General features: G+C 56.7%; 1 protein-coding gene across 2 annotated transcripts in view; it reads right to left on the reverse strand.

The window, feature by feature from the left end:
• Positions 1-555: 555 nt before the first annotated feature.
• PDE2A (phosphodiesterase 2A) overlaps positions 556-15,775 on the reverse strand; it is a 64,829-nt gene continuing 49,609 nt past the window's right edge. For both annotated transcript variants that reach the window (XM_041730155.1, XM_041730156.1), the window contains 25 exons: positions 15,271-15,330; positions 14,521-14,653; positions 14,281-14,333; positions 14,044-14,118; positions 13,889-13,930; positions 13,069-13,137; positions 12,683-12,813; positions 9,808-9,919; positions 9,289-9,328; positions 9,080-9,143; positions 8,593-8,665; positions 8,276-8,453; positions 7,989-8,101; positions 7,268-7,345; positions 6,273-6,395; positions 5,687-5,757; positions 5,282-5,404; positions 4,840-4,927; positions 4,536-4,583; positions 3,439-3,513; positions 3,211-3,310; positions 2,850-2,962; positions 2,431-2,469; positions 2,188-2,294; positions 556-1,948 (listed from right to left, as the gene is read on the reverse strand). In XM_041730155.1, the coding sequence (XP_041586089.1) occupies positions 1,738-1,948; positions 2,188-2,294; positions 2,431-2,469; positions 2,850-2,962; positions 3,211-3,310; positions 3,439-3,513; positions 4,536-4,583; positions 4,840-4,927; positions 5,282-5,404; positions 5,687-5,757; positions 6,273-6,395; positions 7,268-7,345; positions 7,989-8,101; positions 8,276-8,453; positions 8,593-8,665; positions 9,080-9,143; positions 9,289-9,328; positions 9,808-9,919; positions 12,683-12,813; positions 13,069-13,137; positions 13,889-13,930; positions 14,044-14,118; positions 14,281-14,333; positions 14,521-14,653; positions 15,271-15,330 (2,319 nt within the window). In that variant the 3' untranslated portion in view covers positions 556-1,737. The remainder of the gene's footprint in view (positions 1,949-2,187; positions 2,295-2,430; positions 2,470-2,849; positions 2,963-3,210; positions 3,311-3,438; positions 3,514-4,535; positions 4,584-4,839; positions 4,928-5,281; positions 5,405-5,686; positions 5,758-6,272; positions 6,396-7,267; positions 7,346-7,988; positions 8,102-8,275; positions 8,454-8,592; positions 8,666-9,079; positions 9,144-9,288; positions 9,329-9,807; positions 9,920-12,682; positions 12,814-13,068; positions 13,138-13,888; positions 13,931-14,043; positions 14,119-14,280; positions 14,334-14,520; positions 14,654-15,270; positions 15,331-15,775) is intronic.

Raw genomic sequence — 15,775 nt, forward strand, 5'->3', positions numbered from 1 at the left:
GCTGGGATCTGCCTCTCTGTCTGTGCAGGGGCAAACATTTTCACAACCAGACAGGCAGGGATCTAGGTCCACAGACACAACTCAGGGTGCATCTGGTGTACAGACTCAGGGCTACTCCTTTGGCAGGACTTATGGGCACATGGATGGGGGAGGCCAGGAGGAGGTTCAGAGGCCTAGGCCCTGGCTGTCCAGGCCCTCATAACCCATAGGCCAGCAGAGGATTGAGGAGGAGCTCTAGGCTGCCTCCTCCAGGCAGCCTCCTTGATTGCTTCAGCCCCTCAATTCTTTCTTTCCAGTCCACAATCTCTGCCAGCCAACATGTCTTCTCACTGCTCTATGCCCAGGCCTCCTCATCTGCCATCCACCTCTAAGCCCCTATAGTCTGGCAGAGGACTGGTCCAGTACCCTAACAGGTCTATGACCACCCTAGGAGAGGAGCTAGGCACAAGGGGTGGGGGCTCTGGTAGCCAAGGAGTTCTAAACAGCATTTGCTGACGCCAATTCTGTTTCCCCATCTCCATGCACAGTATCTGGAAATAGCCCCACGGGAGAGGATTGGTAGAAAGAAATAGATTTATTCTCATGTACAAAGCGGTCAGCCCACAGGACCATATACAACAGTTGCACAGAATCCTAGAAAAACGCATCTCTCTAAAGGCAACTCAGAATAGGTAAGGCAGGTGGCCCCCCTCCCCCCACCCCACAACACAGAACAACACAGAGAAGGGAGAAGCCAGCGGCCGGGCTGACCCAAGAGGCCCGGCCCTATGGGGGTCTCCCAAGCCCCAGGGCACGGGTAGATATGGCCTTGAAGAAGATAGGAGCCCTGCTGCTAGGGCTGAGGCAGCCCTCTCTGGCTGCAGAAATGGGGAAGGGCTTGGGCTGAGAGGGGGGACACTCAGGGGGCCACTGTAGGACTTAGGGTTGGCTCTTTGCCCGAGGGTGGCAGGGACATTCCATGGCTTCTCCTGGGACTCCACAGAGCCATGGGGACTTTGATCTAAAAGGGGTCTTAGAAAATGGATTGTCTTACTCTCCTGTCTCACCCAAATAGGAAAGTCATTTGCCCAGGGTCACACAGCCAGGAGAAAGGATTATTGGCTCAACTGGAGCCTGTCTTTAGCCTTGGGATCCTTCCTGCCCACCATTCCCATCCTGCTTTCTTCCTGAGCCTCCTCTGCCCAGAGCACTGAGGAGGGCCTCTGGCAGCTTCCATGTGGGGCCCCATAGCTCTTCAGGTTCCAATGCCCCCATACATATAGTGGCAACCCTAAGGGCGTGCCTTCAGCCTCATGGCTAATAACTGTTTCTAAGATCCACTCTCTGCTCACTCAGGTGTCCCACATTCTCCTTACAGGAGGACCCTGGAAAGGGAGAGAGCCAGATCTGGTAGGGACAGGAATGGGGACCAGGAGAAACCACCCAGGCTGCCTCAGAGGAGGAGTGGCCGAGGAGGACTTGCCAAGACGAGGTCAGAGGCGCAGATCAGGGCCCACTGCTCATCAGTCACCCCTGTGCTCTCAGCGGACAAATGACAAAGTCTTGGCGAGGCTGGAAGTCTTGCTTCCATTATACAGACAGAAAAGCTGAGGCCCAGGAAGGTCGGTACTTGCCCAGGGTTGCACGGTAAGTCCTGGATTAGAACCTAGGACCTGTGGCTCTGGGCCCAGGGCACTGGGCCAGGCCAGTGGAGGGCTATAAGAGAAGGCCTGGGCAGGGAAGGGTCCCGGGCAGGGCTCATTCAGCGTCAAGGCTGCAACAGCCATTAACGGGGGCTCTGGTGCCATCCAGCTCAGGCACCTCGTACTCCTCATCCAGGAAGTCCAGCGAGTTGTTGCTCGGGAGGCCGCGGATGGTGAACTTGTGAGACACCTTGGTCCAGTGCTCACGGTTAGAGGCCACACGTTCATACAGCTCTGCCGCCTTGGGGAACAGGTCCTGGAGCAGCCTGGGGGTGCAAGAGCACAGGGACAGGGTCAGAAGTCGGGCTGTGAGTAGCAAGGAGATTAGGGCTATACTATAGGTAAACAAGAGTGTGAGGCATAGGACTGGATGCTCAAGGAGAGCATGAAATGAAGGCCCCACTTAGGGGCTAGTGGGAGACAGCTGGGCCCAGAGGCAGCGGGGTGGGTCAGCTGGAGCCAGGCAGGCCAGCAGCCCCACAGCAGGTCCCTGGAGCTCTCTTACTTGTAGATGGGCATTGCAATGTGCTCCATAAAGCTGATCTGCAGCTCGGGGATGTAGGCCTTCTCCCGGTCCATCATCTCCATCGGCCTGTTGCCCATGGCCTTCTCCTGCAGGCAGCAAGTTGTCAGGCCTGGGCCCCTTCTCCCTCCATCAGGCACAAGGATGAAACTAACCCAGCCCTTCCAAGCCCCAGACCAGGAACCCTCCCTGCAACCTGGGCACTCAAGATCACTCCCCACATACCAAGTCTCCCTGGGAGAAGAACTCTTTGTAGATCAGCTCCTGAAAGACCAACACTCTTATCATACTCTGTGCATGGGATCTGTCTCCCTGAGCTCCTCTACGGCTCATTCCCAAGATGGCAAACTGAGGCATCCTCAGCTCTGGCTCAGGCACAGTTTGGCAGGGGGATGGCCCCAGATGGGGAGGAGTGGTTGGGTTCTGGCCCACCTTCCGCCAGCCAGTGACTTGCTGTGTGACACCCAGTGAGTCCATGTCCTTCTCTGAATCTCCCCATCTGTTGCCCTGAGGTGGCCTAGGTTTCTGTCTCCCCAAAATTTAGTGAGGCTGAACTCAGCACAGAGAGCGTGTTTAGGCTGCAGGAGCCACAGAGAACTGGGCTTGGTGTGCAGCCTCCTTTCTCAGGGAGGATCAGCACTTACTGCAATCTTCCTCGTTGTCTTCCAGCCCTTGGTCTGGTCAGAGAGGTCACAGGAGGTCATAAGGAGGCAGAGGAGGAGGCTATGGTGCTGCTTGTTGGTTCGGTCATAACCCACTGTTGGGGACAGGGAGGGGTCAAGGACCCAGTCCCCTCTCTCTGAAGGCAAGGCCCCCAGGGCGACCCCACATGGTCCAGGAAATCCAGCACCCTGGATGGGAGCCAGAGGCTGGTGCTGGATCTGCCTGGGTCTGGTAGCTCGATGCTAGAGGGGGTGGGCCTAAACCCCTGGAGATGCTCTCCAAGCACATCACCCTCTTGGTGATCCTTCCCCAACCATGAGGCCTGAGGTTAAAAGTAGGTACCTTCAGCCATCTTCTGGAGGTCTTTGAAGATGCGGAGGTGATGGGCCAGGTCGGTGGCCAAGATGATGTCCCGCATCAGGTCCAGCATACGCTGATAGTCCTGGGCCAGGGTTGGGGGAGGTGTCAAGGCCTCCTGCTAGACACCCCCACCCGCTCCCTCGGCTCCTTCTCCTGCCTCAGGCCAGCTCTGGACTCCCACTCCCTCACCCCCACCCGTGACCCCGTCACCTTCCGGGAGAAGTGGTCAAAGATGTTGCAACCATGGGTGTTGAGGATGGCGATGGCCTGAGCGAAGTGGTGCCTCTGCAGGGGGAGAGGAATGATGGAGGCCCAGATGGGGTGGGGGGCTCTGCTCACTGCTGACGCCAAGAGAGGGAGCCAGCCTGCTACAGCCCCAGCCCCCAAGGTGAGCAGAACAGGAAGAAACAGGGAGTCAGGGGACCTAGTTTCCTTTCTGGGCTGTTTTGGCCCTCTGTGTGACCCTGGGCAAGCCCCTGCAGGCCCTGAGCTTCAGATCCCTCGGCTGTCACATGGAGGGATACAACGATGCAAGCTCTGAGAGCCTCTCAAACTAGAATGATTCTGAAATAATCCCTTGGAGTCCTAGACACTAATTCATGCAGCAAACATTTGTTTGCTGACAAAGAAAGGCAGTGATGAGGTAAGGGCAAGGCCCCTGTCTCCAGATGCTGACAGGCTGTCACTCAGAGGAGGAGCAGGCTTAGCCCAGGGCACAGAGGGTGGAGGCAGGGCTGCCATGCAGCCTCCTGGGAGAGAGTGAGCCCCTTGTCTACTGGGGGCATGCAAGCGGGGGCAGACCCCAGAGGGGTGTTATGGGGGGTGGGCAGCATGAGGCAAGGTGACCTTGCAAGTTTGGCTTCTACACTGTGCCAAACTCTGTGCCCAGTACAGGGAATCGAGAGATGTCTCAGATTCTGCCCCTGTCCCAAGAAGCTCCCAATTAAAAAACCTAAGGTAAAATTGGGTGTGATGGTGGAGCCATCCGAGACCTGGTGGGGTGAGGGTTGCTCAGGGCCTTCCCAGATATGCAAAGAGAGACCTGCTAAATATAAGTCCTCTTTGTGAAAACCTGGGCTCAGGCCAAACCTGCGGGCTGACTCATGCCCCCATCCACACCTGCACCCCTCCAAGCCCAGCCAGCAAAAAGAGCTAGACATGCCCTGTGGGGTGGGTGGCTACAGCCTTCAGGGCCTGTCTGGAGAGTAGGGCTTGGGAACTGGAGGAGCTAGATCACAGTCTAACTACATAAATCATCAGCCTTAAGAGGATGAGGGGTACAGGGATATTGGGTAGAATGGTGGTACCTCCATGACAGAGCCCTCGGAGCTGTAGAGCGCAGCCAGCACAGATTTCTGGAAAAGCCCGGGAAATCTCCATCACTCCTCACATCCACATGTAAATGCCTACTATATTAGGCCAGGCGTTGCCCTGTCCTCCCTGCCCCTCACCACCCTCTCATCTCAGAGCCCTTGCAAAGCTTTGGAGAGCCTCCTCCCACCTCTAAACCAGCTCCTGGTCTCACTAGCTCCCACCTCTCCTCAGGCTGGAGGGGTGAGACCCCCAGATGCCCCGAGGAGGGCGCCCACTGTGAGGGGGGCAGAGTCTCACCGAGGCCACCTGGAAGGAGTTGTTTGTGCCTCTGTGGTCCAGGTCATGACACATGCAGGAAATAAACAAGGCAAAGATCTCGATGTCCCTGGTTGGGAGGCAGGGGGGAGAAGGAGATCAGCCCCTTCCTGCATGTCCAGAGGAAGAATGGCTGCCTGAGAAGTCCAGGAGCCACCCGGAGCGAGCTCAGGACACCGGGTCCCCTTCCCAGAAAGCAGCCCTGGTTTGGAGTTTGACAGGTTCACTGTTCCAGTGGTATGTGACTGTGAGGAGGTCCCACCTGGAAAGCGGGGCTATGCAACCTTCCTTGCGAGACTATTAAGAGGATCCCAGGAGGTGGTGATGTCAAGTGCCTAGCACACCAGGGGTGCCTCCCTATCCCAAGGAAGCAGACTCTAGCAGCTGCCAGCCTGGGGGGAGGGTGGTCGGTCCCCCCACTCACTCGAGGTAGTTGGTGAGCTCCAGATTCTTATAGAGCAGGTAGCAGAAGTGGGAGACGGAAAAGGCGTGCATCCAGTTGTGGTAGGGGGGATCCCGGTAGCCCTTCTTCACCATCAAACAGAACCTGGGGGGAGGAGAGAGGGCAGCAGAGGGGCCTCAGGCTCTCTTCTTCCAGGAATCACTTCAGGCTCTGCCTTGCCCCATTCCTTTCCCTTACTCATGGTTCCGGGGGTCTGGGGACTGCCTCTCACCCATGGATCTTCCCCTCTCCCACAGACTGGGCCACTCCTAGTCATCCACAGAGACCCCTTCCCAGAGCGCTGGGGCAATGGAGGTGAGTGTGGAGGACAGAAGGAGGCAAAGCCCGAAGCCGCCTGCATGTGGCGGGGAAGACTGGGGCACACACCGGGCCAGAGTCGGGCAATCGATTTTGTAGTTATTGATGAAATTCATGTCCTGCAGCATGCTCAGGATGGCCTGGAGAGAGCAGAAGGGAAGGGTCAGAGGAACTGCCAATTTCAAAATGGGTCCCCTGACTTGGCCTTTCTTGAAGCCTCTAAAATTTTGGAATCTTAGAACTTGAGATCTAAAACTAGAGAACCATAAAAAATCAAAACCGAAACCTAGAGTACCATAAAATGGTAAGGCCAAGCATTCTCAGAGCCATGAACTTTCAGAAACGGGATCTAAGAACTCTTGGAACGAAGCTCACCTAATCTTTGAAAACCAGGGGGGCGAGGTGCCAACCCTGAGGCCACACGCCCTGGGCATTATTGGTTCTGGAGCAGCCCTTGTCAATCACCCAGTCCAGCCCCTGAGTCCTGGACAGGCCCTGGGGCCCATGCTGGCAGACCACATGCCAACTCCATTTCTGGGGAGGCTCTCTAGCCTTTGGTGATGACTATCTCACCAGGAAGTTCCTAGCCACATCTAACTTAAGCCTGGCTGCATACCCTCTGCCTCTGCAGTCAAGTCGGGGAGGGCCAGCTCACCATGGAAGTGTCATCCTCGGGCAGAGAGCGAGGGGTATAGGTGAAACTGGCAAAGTTGGAGTCAATGGCAGCCACAGGCTGGATTCCATCATGGAGGAGTTTGGTATATTCATCATCAGAGACCTAGAGGGGACCAACCACTGTGTTAAAAGATGGCCTCCACCCCCACCCAGCATCCTCACCCTCAAAGTCCCACAGCAGGAGGGGCGATTCACGCCGGCATGCATCCCCCTCAGGATATCCACTCCATGGAGAATCACTGGGCAGGAGGTCACTGTTGTACAGCCCACCTACTGTGCCCTCTTGCCTGTAAGAACCCTCATCTGTAACAGCCTATCCTTAGCAAAGACAGAGAACACCCCTTCATGATACCCCCTGAACAATGCCAGCCTTTCACAGACACTAACTGGAAGTTTCCTTCTTTCAGGTAGAATGTCCCAGAATCTAACCTTAATCCTTCCGACCACAGCTTTGATCATAGCTATCTGCAAAGTCTGGGACCCTTTGATTTGGACACAGGTGAGAAGGAAATGACCACCACACACTCTGAACTAAAGCCCGAGGCAGTTCTTCTGAAACAGCGTCTGGGATTGAGATGGAATAGCAGCAGGTCGCCAAGGACTGCAGGAGCACTGTACCTAGGGAAGCTGTGGGAAGTCACTGAGTGAGCTTCCTAGCCTTCAGTAATTCTCAAGATGGGAGTTATCCCTGGACATGGGGATCACCTGGCTGCACCAGGTACTTCCTTGGGGTGGGTCCTACTGCCAGCCTTGGGGCTGAACCAGAAACTGCTTGGAAGAGGCTGCCCTAAAGGAGAGCAGGAGAACAGGAGGCCAGGCATTGCTCTGGGTCTATCTTCTTATCTTCAAGAGAGGGCAATCAGAAAACCCAGGCTGGTCCTGGACCCCTGAGGAATGGGAAGGCAGGGAAGAAACAGGTGGGCTGCAGGGGACCCTGGGATCCTGAGGAGGGCAGCAGCTCCGTGCAGGCCTCACCTTCATGTGGTACATCATCATCTCGTTGGCCAGGTGGCTGCGATACTGGGCCTCATTCACTTTCTTGTAGAGGAGGGACTAGAGGAGAAAGGGAATGATAGGGCTCAAGTGAGATGGTTATGAAATCTCAGAATGGCCAAGACTGGGACAAGGGGTCAGATAGAAACCCCCCTTCTCATCCCATGCTAGCCCTAGTCTTTGCCTTCAAGCTCCAGCCCAGAGTAGCAAGCTCCCTCCCACTTTCACCCAGACCTCCCTCCCCTTGGCTCTGCCTCCCCAGGTTCTGTTGGCATTTGACATGGCACTTTGTATCTCCTCCTGAGCCTGCCCCAGTCTTCAGTCATGGCAGGCAAGGAGGTGGGAGAGCCTCAGGAACCTAGTGATTGCATTCCCGAGTCAGAGCTGCCAACTCTGGACAATGAGACCCAACATTTTTCAAAAAGAAGCTGACTAGGGGGCTTGGCTTGAGGTTGCGGTTGAGGTTGCTTTGGGAACGGGGTGGGCAATAATGGTGTTTTCCATGATCCTAGGAGGCTAACCAGACAGGATAGTAAATGGTATCCCCAATTTTTGGATGGGAGACAGGCCAGAGATGACCAGCAGGTACTGTAGCCTGTACAGCGACCCAGGAACCGAGCTCTGAGTCATGGACCCCTCCGAACAGTCAACGTGGAGAGGAGAACAAAGGGTCCTGTGCTGCCTGGCCCCTGTCCCCACTCACATGGGCTATGCTGATGCCACAGTAGATAGAGAAGGCGGTCGCCAGGTCCTCGTCGAACTTGCTGAACCATGGTCCGTTAATCTTGTTCACCAGCTCGGCCACACCAATGACCTCTGGGGACCGGAGAGGGGCTAGAACCGGCCGGGGTGTGTCGGGCGGCGGCTGCCCTCCGGGCCAGGGTGAGCCAGGCCTTCCCAGGTGGGGAAGGGTCGGGATCCCGCTCAGGCCCCGCCCCGCCCCGCCCCCGCCGCGTTCGCCCCACTTCCCGGAGCCGCCCAGGCTCGCACCCTGGTTCTCGTTCTTGATGGGGAAGCAGAGGATGTTGCGCGTGCGGAAGCCGGTGCTGTCGTCCACGCCGCGGTAGAAAAGCGGATGCGCATACGCGTCCGGGATGTTCAGGATCTGGCCGGTAGTTGCCACGTGGCCCGCAATGCCCTGGTCAGCGGGGATGCGGATCTCGTAGCTCTGCCAGGGAGGTGATGCGGTGGAGGAGTCGGCGACCGCCACGGCCACGGAGCCGACCAGCGACTGTCCCGCCCGCTCCCGCTCCCGCTCCCGGGGCGCCCAGCACTGGGCCGCCCGCATCCTGCGCGCCCGTGCTCACCTCGTCATCCACCACACCCCCGTCGAACACCTTGGCCACCAGCTCGTTCTGATCCAGCAGGAACACGGAGCAGCTGTGGGGAGACGGCCTTGGTCCACAGGGCCCTGACACCCCTCTCCGACCACCCCCACTTCTCACGACCCCAGATTTCTGAAGCCTGGAAGGAGTGCTCCGCTATACGACCCTCCTGAGAGCTGGCTGGCTCCAGACAGTAATTCATCCCAACGATTTGTTTTCCCTTGTAGTGCCTACTGTGTGCCAGGCACTGTGTTAGGAGCTGGGGACCTATGGCCAGGAAAGCCAGCCCCGTCTCTGCTGCCATTGGATGTTACGAGGGAGGGACACAGGCATGAAATAAAGGATCACACATAATATGACAGGGCCCCACAAGAAGGCAGTGGAGAGGGAAAAAGAGAGAAAAAGGAACAAGGGGACGGGGAGGAGGGCTGGGGCCTGTCTCGCACCACCCTGAGGTAGATTCGCTTACATCTCAGCGTTGCTGAGGTTTCTGGCCTCTGTAATGATCTCCTGGAGCAGGACAGAGACATCATCTGTGGGGGGGAGAAGCGTGGAGGGCTGTGGTGAGACCCGACTAGAGTGCCCAGCCAAGCCCTCTGACCTCTCCTCCCCAGAACGCTGGTCCCGTGCCCACCCCGCAGCCAGGCAGCCAGGCCTGGAGGAGGGCAGTTCACTCACCCAGGTGAGTGAAGAGGTTCTTTGCTACTTGGAGAAGAGCCTGGAATGGAGAAAATGAAGATCACAGGGATTCGCATTGCAGAGGTGTCACCCTCTCCAGCCCCCTGCCTCCAATGGCTCCGGGGGGGCTTCTCATCCCTCCTCTAGGGCTCTCTGGTCAGGCTGGGGACCGCCAGAGTCTAATAACGTCATTTGGCTACCAAGTGAAGGAGCGGGAAGTACAGCCCCGCTGGGCAGTAATCTGAGTCTCTCCTTCAGCCCCGGCTCTAACTGCCCAGATGTTGCTGTAGTTCCCAAGCTGAACACTAGAGGACGATCCCACACAGTGCCTGCCGCCAGCGGCAAGGAGGAACCACCCACCTCCCTCTTTAAGAAGCCTCCAGGGCACTAGGGAGGGCTGGGTAACCTTGGTGCCATCAGTCCAGAAAAACAGGGGCTCTTCCCTTATGGATGACGCTCTGAGGCTGAGAGATGGGCAACTCTGTCCCCTCCAAGAGAGGCTCCTAGCAGGTCACTCACCTGGCACTCACACTTGAGCTTTTGCTCTTTCTGGAAGGCCAGGGTGCTGGTGAGCACCGTGCTCGTGTAGTGGAAGCAGTGCTGGATCACTCGCTCATCCTGTTCCGTGAACCTGGGGCAGAGGGCAGGGGTCACTGGAGAGGGAGCAGACAGCAGACTTCTCTTGCTGTTTCTCTTTGCTTCCATTTCTCCAGGAAGCCCACTCAGAGACGCAGCAGCTAACCATCACTCCCTCCCCTCTACCAGGGCTGCTTGCTGCACAGGCAGTGTGGACCAGCTCCCCCCTCAGACAGGGGGGCTCCCTAAGGGGAAGGTTCTAATCCTCCTCAGACCAAAATTTCCTCCTCAAACTATTGCTCCTTGAAGCCAGGGCTACATCCCCTTCCACTGACTTCAGATTTATCCCAACTGAGGCTAAGTCTCCTCCCTCAGATTAGAGACTTCCCAGGGCCGGAGCTGGGTAGTCTCCTGCTCTTCCCCAGGGGCCACCAGCCTCAAGGAGCAGCAGTGGCACTACCCCGTCTTGTCCAGCTCCTGTCACGGTCCTATCTTCACAACTCTGCAGGCCCTGATTTGGTGCCTCCATAAATCCTACTGTGGTTGTGAGGAGGAGCCCATCTTACTCACAGGGCTAGCTCTCATCTGTGAAGACAGCCCCCCCAATCCTGCTGAGGTCATGCAATCTGGCCACCAAATGACTTGTCACCAGGGAGTTTTGTGGGGGCGGGATGGACCAAGCCGAGGCAGGATCTGCACTGGGGACATGGGTTAGCCTCTCTGAGCAGGGGTCTTGGGAGTGAGGGGGAGGAGCCTGCCTCAGAGATCTTGACCTTCTCTCTGCCCCCAGATTTCCCTGCCCAGGCTTCTCCCCATTTTCTGGCTGGTCTCAGTGCTCTTCTGCTAGGACATCCCCCACTCCTACTGCTGCCCGATGCTTTGGGCCTAGATCCCTATACCCACCACCCTGTGTCCACCTCCCCCACCTTCCCTAGCATTTGAGGCCACTCAGTCTGGTCCCACTCACCTCTGTCCCCTCATCTATGGGTGTCTCTTGTACTTGGCCATACTGAGATCCTCATCATTCTAAGAAAACTTCAGGCTCTCTCACACCTTCACATTTCTCCCCACACTGTTCGCTCTGCCTAGAATACCTTTCCCACCCTCCTCCCTCTCGGCCCTGAAAATAAACTTCGTATCTTGCAGGCAGGGACCATGACTGTATCACCCAGTGCAGAGCTGGTGCCAGGGAGATATATGGGAGGTGTTTGCTAAATGTTTTAACTGTACTCTACTTCTTCCCTGGCCACCAGCCCCATCTCACTCCCAGCTCAAGGGACTCTGGAGTCCCTGTTCTCTGGGCTCCAGGCAGCTTGTCTGCATTCACTGCTCTGAGCTGAACCCCACCTTGGCTCACGTACTCATTCCGCACTCACTCCTGAAATATATGGGACCCAGAGATAGCTACAAAGCTGCCACCAAGCCCTGTCTCATTTCCCTTCTGATGCCACCTCTCCTCTGGGTGTGGGGCCATCTCAGAGCCCAGTCCCCTAGCCAGCAGCCAAAAGTCACAGCCCCTGTGAAATTCCTCCCCAGGAGCCTCCTGCACTCCCCTCCCCAAGGGTCTCTCCAAGACCACCTGACTAGTGCAGGGCTGGACACAGTAGGTGCCCAACATGTGCTTACTGAATGGTGTAAATGCTCCCACCACTAGGATTCCAAGCACAGATGACACTAATCCCACATCCAACCTGCCTCAGCGGGTTCTGCTTCACCTTGTCTTCATTTCCCCAGGCCTATCCACCTGTCTACAGAGCTCTGTGTACTGGCAAGTCCTGCTACTCAGGCCTATGACTCCCAGATCTCTGCCCCACCCCTGTGATACTGTCCCTGGGCTTCTGACACCTCTGGAGTCCCAACATCCCCAGTCTTCACTTTCTGCAGGACCTCCAGGGCCTGAAGCCCAGTTCCCTTGTTTGAGCCCCAGGGGTCAAGCATTTTGTCAATATCTCTCTGCATCCCAGAGTCAGGACTCCCCCCTCACCTGCCTGCTCTTCCCTACCTGTATAATTCAGGCACACATGGCTAGGCCAGCTGGACCAAGTGTGGCATCAGGGGTGAGCTGCACCCACGACAGACACGGTTCACCAATCACAGCACTGCTTCTCACTAAACTCATTTCCATTCTCAACCCACTGTTTCAGGCAGCTACTACCACTTAATGAGTTGGAGTAGGACATGAAATCTATTTATAATACCACTTTGAGACCCCAGATCTGACCTTGGTTCTTGAGAAATGCTTCCTAAGCCTCTTTACCCAACTCTGTCCAGCCCCACCCCTCTGTGCCCGATGATTCTCAGAGCTGCCCTGTCAGTGTCTCTAAAGTCCTTCAGCTTAGCCAGCACCCGCCCCCCCTAGCCTCTTCTCTTTAGCCTCTCCACAGTGTCAATGATGCTCTGTGGGTCCCAGAGAATTCCCCATCCCAGAGCTCACCACCCCTCCGTCAGGCAGTTTCCAGCAGAAGTGCCAAACAGGGTGATGGCAAGTGGGGGAAAGGCCAGTATTCTAAGAGTAGATAATCCAAACTGGAGGAAGTGAGCAAAGAGAAGGGGAACTCATTTGGACCTCAACATGATTTTTAAATAAGCCAAAATCAGTGATGGAGAGTCACCAATTACCTGTGCTTCAGCCAGCAGTAGCTACAAGGGTCTAGCGCCTTCATAATCCCATAGTCTCTTGCACCAACAAATCATTTGGTCCACCACTGCCAGGACGGGATCCCCTGCCTGGTGCCCTTCCCTCACTGTTACCCGTAGTCAATCCCTGCCCAGCCTCTCAGCTCCATCTCCTGATCCACTTCGCCCTAACAAGACTCACAAGTCTCCTCCGAGCTTGTTGAAGGCGCAGGCTAAGGCCACCACCTGGTCTGTAGCCCGGCTGATGACAGGGACGCAGAGCATGGCCTGCAGCTCACAGCCCAACATGTTCTGCAGCTGTTGCACATCCTCCTGCAAAAGGGGAGGTGTGTCGGGGCACCGAAAGAGGGAGGGAGTACGCTTCCTTCCTTCCCCCGGCACTCAACTACATTCTGCAGCAGACAGTTCTAAGGGGCTCCTGTGGGATGCGAAGTACTACACATGGGGGGTGGCTTGGGAGAAAGTCCCTGGGTCTTGTCTCTCCGATCTCCAGGTTGTCCCAGGTTGCCGTCTTCCAGACACCCTGTCCCTTTGCCTACCCCCCAGTCCAGCCAGGCCATGGCTTACAGAGGTGAGATCTTTCAGCTGGATAGACTTCTTATCTTCCACCACATGGCCCAGGCGTCCTGTGGTCAACTGAGGAGTGAGGAGAGGTTGAGTCAGGGCCTAGATCCCTCCAAGGTCAGGCGACCTTGGACTCAACCCTCCCCTCCCAAGTCTGGAAGTTTCAACAACTTCTTCAGTAAGTCCAAACGGTGGATAGAGTCAGCAGAAGGGGGCAGGGGTGGAAGGTGGGGTGGAGGGAAGGATTCTTGACCAGAATCCCCTTTCCATGATATTAGGCTTTTCCCTAATTAGAAGAGAGAAAAGCGGGATCCCTGAGTGGCGCAGCGGTTTGGCGCCTGCCTTTGGCCCAGGGCACGATCCTGGAGACCCGGGATCGAATCCCATGTCGGGCTCCCGGTGCCTGGAGCCTGCTTCTCCCTCTGCCTATGTCTTTGCCTCTCTTTCTCTCTCTGTGTGACTATCATAAATAAATAAATAAATAATTAAAAAAAAATAGAAGAGAGAAAAGCAAACTCCAAGGATTCTCATTGATTTCAACAGATTCCAAGAGAGTCAAATCCAGAAATACTCCAACAGAAGTAAACTGGTCGCAAAGAAGCCTTTCTATAGATTGTTTAGCGATCTCTCCTAATGGATTCTATTTATGAGAGGCTGTGATCTCTCATAACATTTCTAAATAGATTCCAAGATCCAGATAATTCCATCAAATTCCAAGATATTCTAGCAGAGATCTCAGTCTCTTTGGGCAGATCCCTGGAGTGTGGAGCTGGCCCTAACTGCTCCCACAGACTCCAACACTGAGGATGGAGGTAGAACTCACCGGAAAGCTGGTTTCTTCCTCCAGCACTTTATCTCCGATGACCTGAGGGACAGAGTGGCGGGACGGTTAAAGGATGGGCAAGAATGTTCCCCTCGGAGAACCGGGTCTCCCCAGCTCCCTGTTCTGCCCCACAGTGGACCTGCCTGGGCCCTCACCTTACAGGAAAGCTGGAGATTGTCCTCGGACACCAGCAGGAGGCAGCATCGAGATGCCTGGGTCTCCTGCTGCAGCTGAGAGAGGCGGGACGGAGAGGGGGCTCACCGGGGGCCTGGAGCCGCCCCCACTCCCCACGGTAGAAGAGAGGGCGGGGCGCCGGAATCTGAACCGGGAGGGGGGTTCACGGGGACCTGGGTCCCTGGAGGGACACGGCGGGGAGGAGCACGGGTACTCACGTATTGGAGGACTTTGAGCTGCAGGGAAGAGGCGTCCAGGTCGTAGAGTTCCCCTGGGGTGGCGAGACGCGGGTCAGAGAGAAGGCTCCTAGGCTCCCCCCAGGACGCTCCACCTGCCGGCCCAGCCGGGGGACCTCCGTCCCCAGCCCCGGGCACGCGCCCCCGCAGAGGCCCCTCCCCTCCAGGTTAGACCCTGTCCCCCCTCCTCATCCCCGCCCCCCCGCAGCACCGGGTCCTCACCGCACAGCTGCAGGATCTTCCGGTCCCGGTCGGTGTACGCCACACCGCCCGCTGGGGGGTTGGGGACCGCTCCCGGGGCAGCGCCGGGCCCGCGCTGCTGCAGGGCCTGCACCCTTCGCAGGGCCACCAGGCTCTGGGGCAAGCCGAGCAGGCAGCCAGTCACTCGCCCCGCCCCGCGGGTACCGCGCCCGCCGCCCTCGGGGCCCCTCGCCTCCACGCAAACCCTTCGCTGGTCCTGCGGAGCCCGGCGCCCCCACCTGCCCGGTCCCGAACGATTCAGCCCTCAGCGCTCCACCCACCTGTGGGCTCCCACTGCCCCAGCAGCGTCCTTGGGCCCATGGACACTCTCACCCCCACCCCCAGGCTCTTACAAAACAGGGCAGGACCAGATTTCTCCGTGTCTCTAGCACTCACAGGAGTTATAAGTCCTTGTTAAAGTCACAAAATCATAAAATCTCAGGAAAGACCCTCCATATCATTAGGTACCTAGTCCTTCCTAAGTACTGATGGTGTATTTGACTTGCCTTATCTCACCGGACCATAAGCTATGGGTCAGTGCTATCCTTATCCCCATTTTCAGATGTGAAACCAAGGCTCAGAGAGGTTAAGTGACTTGCTCAAGGTCACCTAGCCCAAAGATGGTGCACTGGAACCCAGGTCTGTCCAGCTCCCTGGCCAGATCATCTTCCCACCAGCTGTGACAAGAGTCTTCAGCAGCCCCAGTTGCACCCCAGCCCTACCCCCACTCACATGCTTCTCAACTGCCTGCAGGCTCCACTCTTCACTGTCATTCAGCTGGCCACAGTGCACCTAAAGGAATATGAGAGGACTGGCTGTGACCTCCCTTACCTCCTGTCCGTGCCACAGTGCCCTCCCCACGCCCAGCATACACCTGTCCCCACCAACACATACACACTCCAGTCTGCGGGCCTCAGTGATAAGCCTATCCTTCTGACCAAGCAGATGGCTCCAGGAAAACCTCTTTGTCCAGGAAGCCTTCTAGGGCTAATCCAAAGAAATAGAAGTTTTCTGATCTCTGCCTTTTCAGACACTGTCCCATCAATAGCACAATCCAGGTGTCTAATGAGGGAAGGGTGGTGACCTTGGGCCCCTTTCCCTCTCCTAGCCCATGGAGCCTTTTAGGCCATGATTATGGAATTGGTGGTATCAGCCTCAGCCTCCAGCTCCATCCTTTCGGAGTTGGGGTTTGAGCTGCCCCTGAGTCTGCAGTAAGAGAAGAGGTTCAACATTTACA

The sequence above is a fragment of the Vulpes lagopus genome, chromosome 15 (genome assembly GCF_018345385.1).
Source record: "Vulpes lagopus strain Blue_001 chromosome 15, ASM1834538v1, whole genome shotgun sequence".
NCBI classification, from domain to species: Eukaryota; Metazoa; Chordata; class Mammalia; order Carnivora; family Canidae; genus Vulpes; species Vulpes lagopus.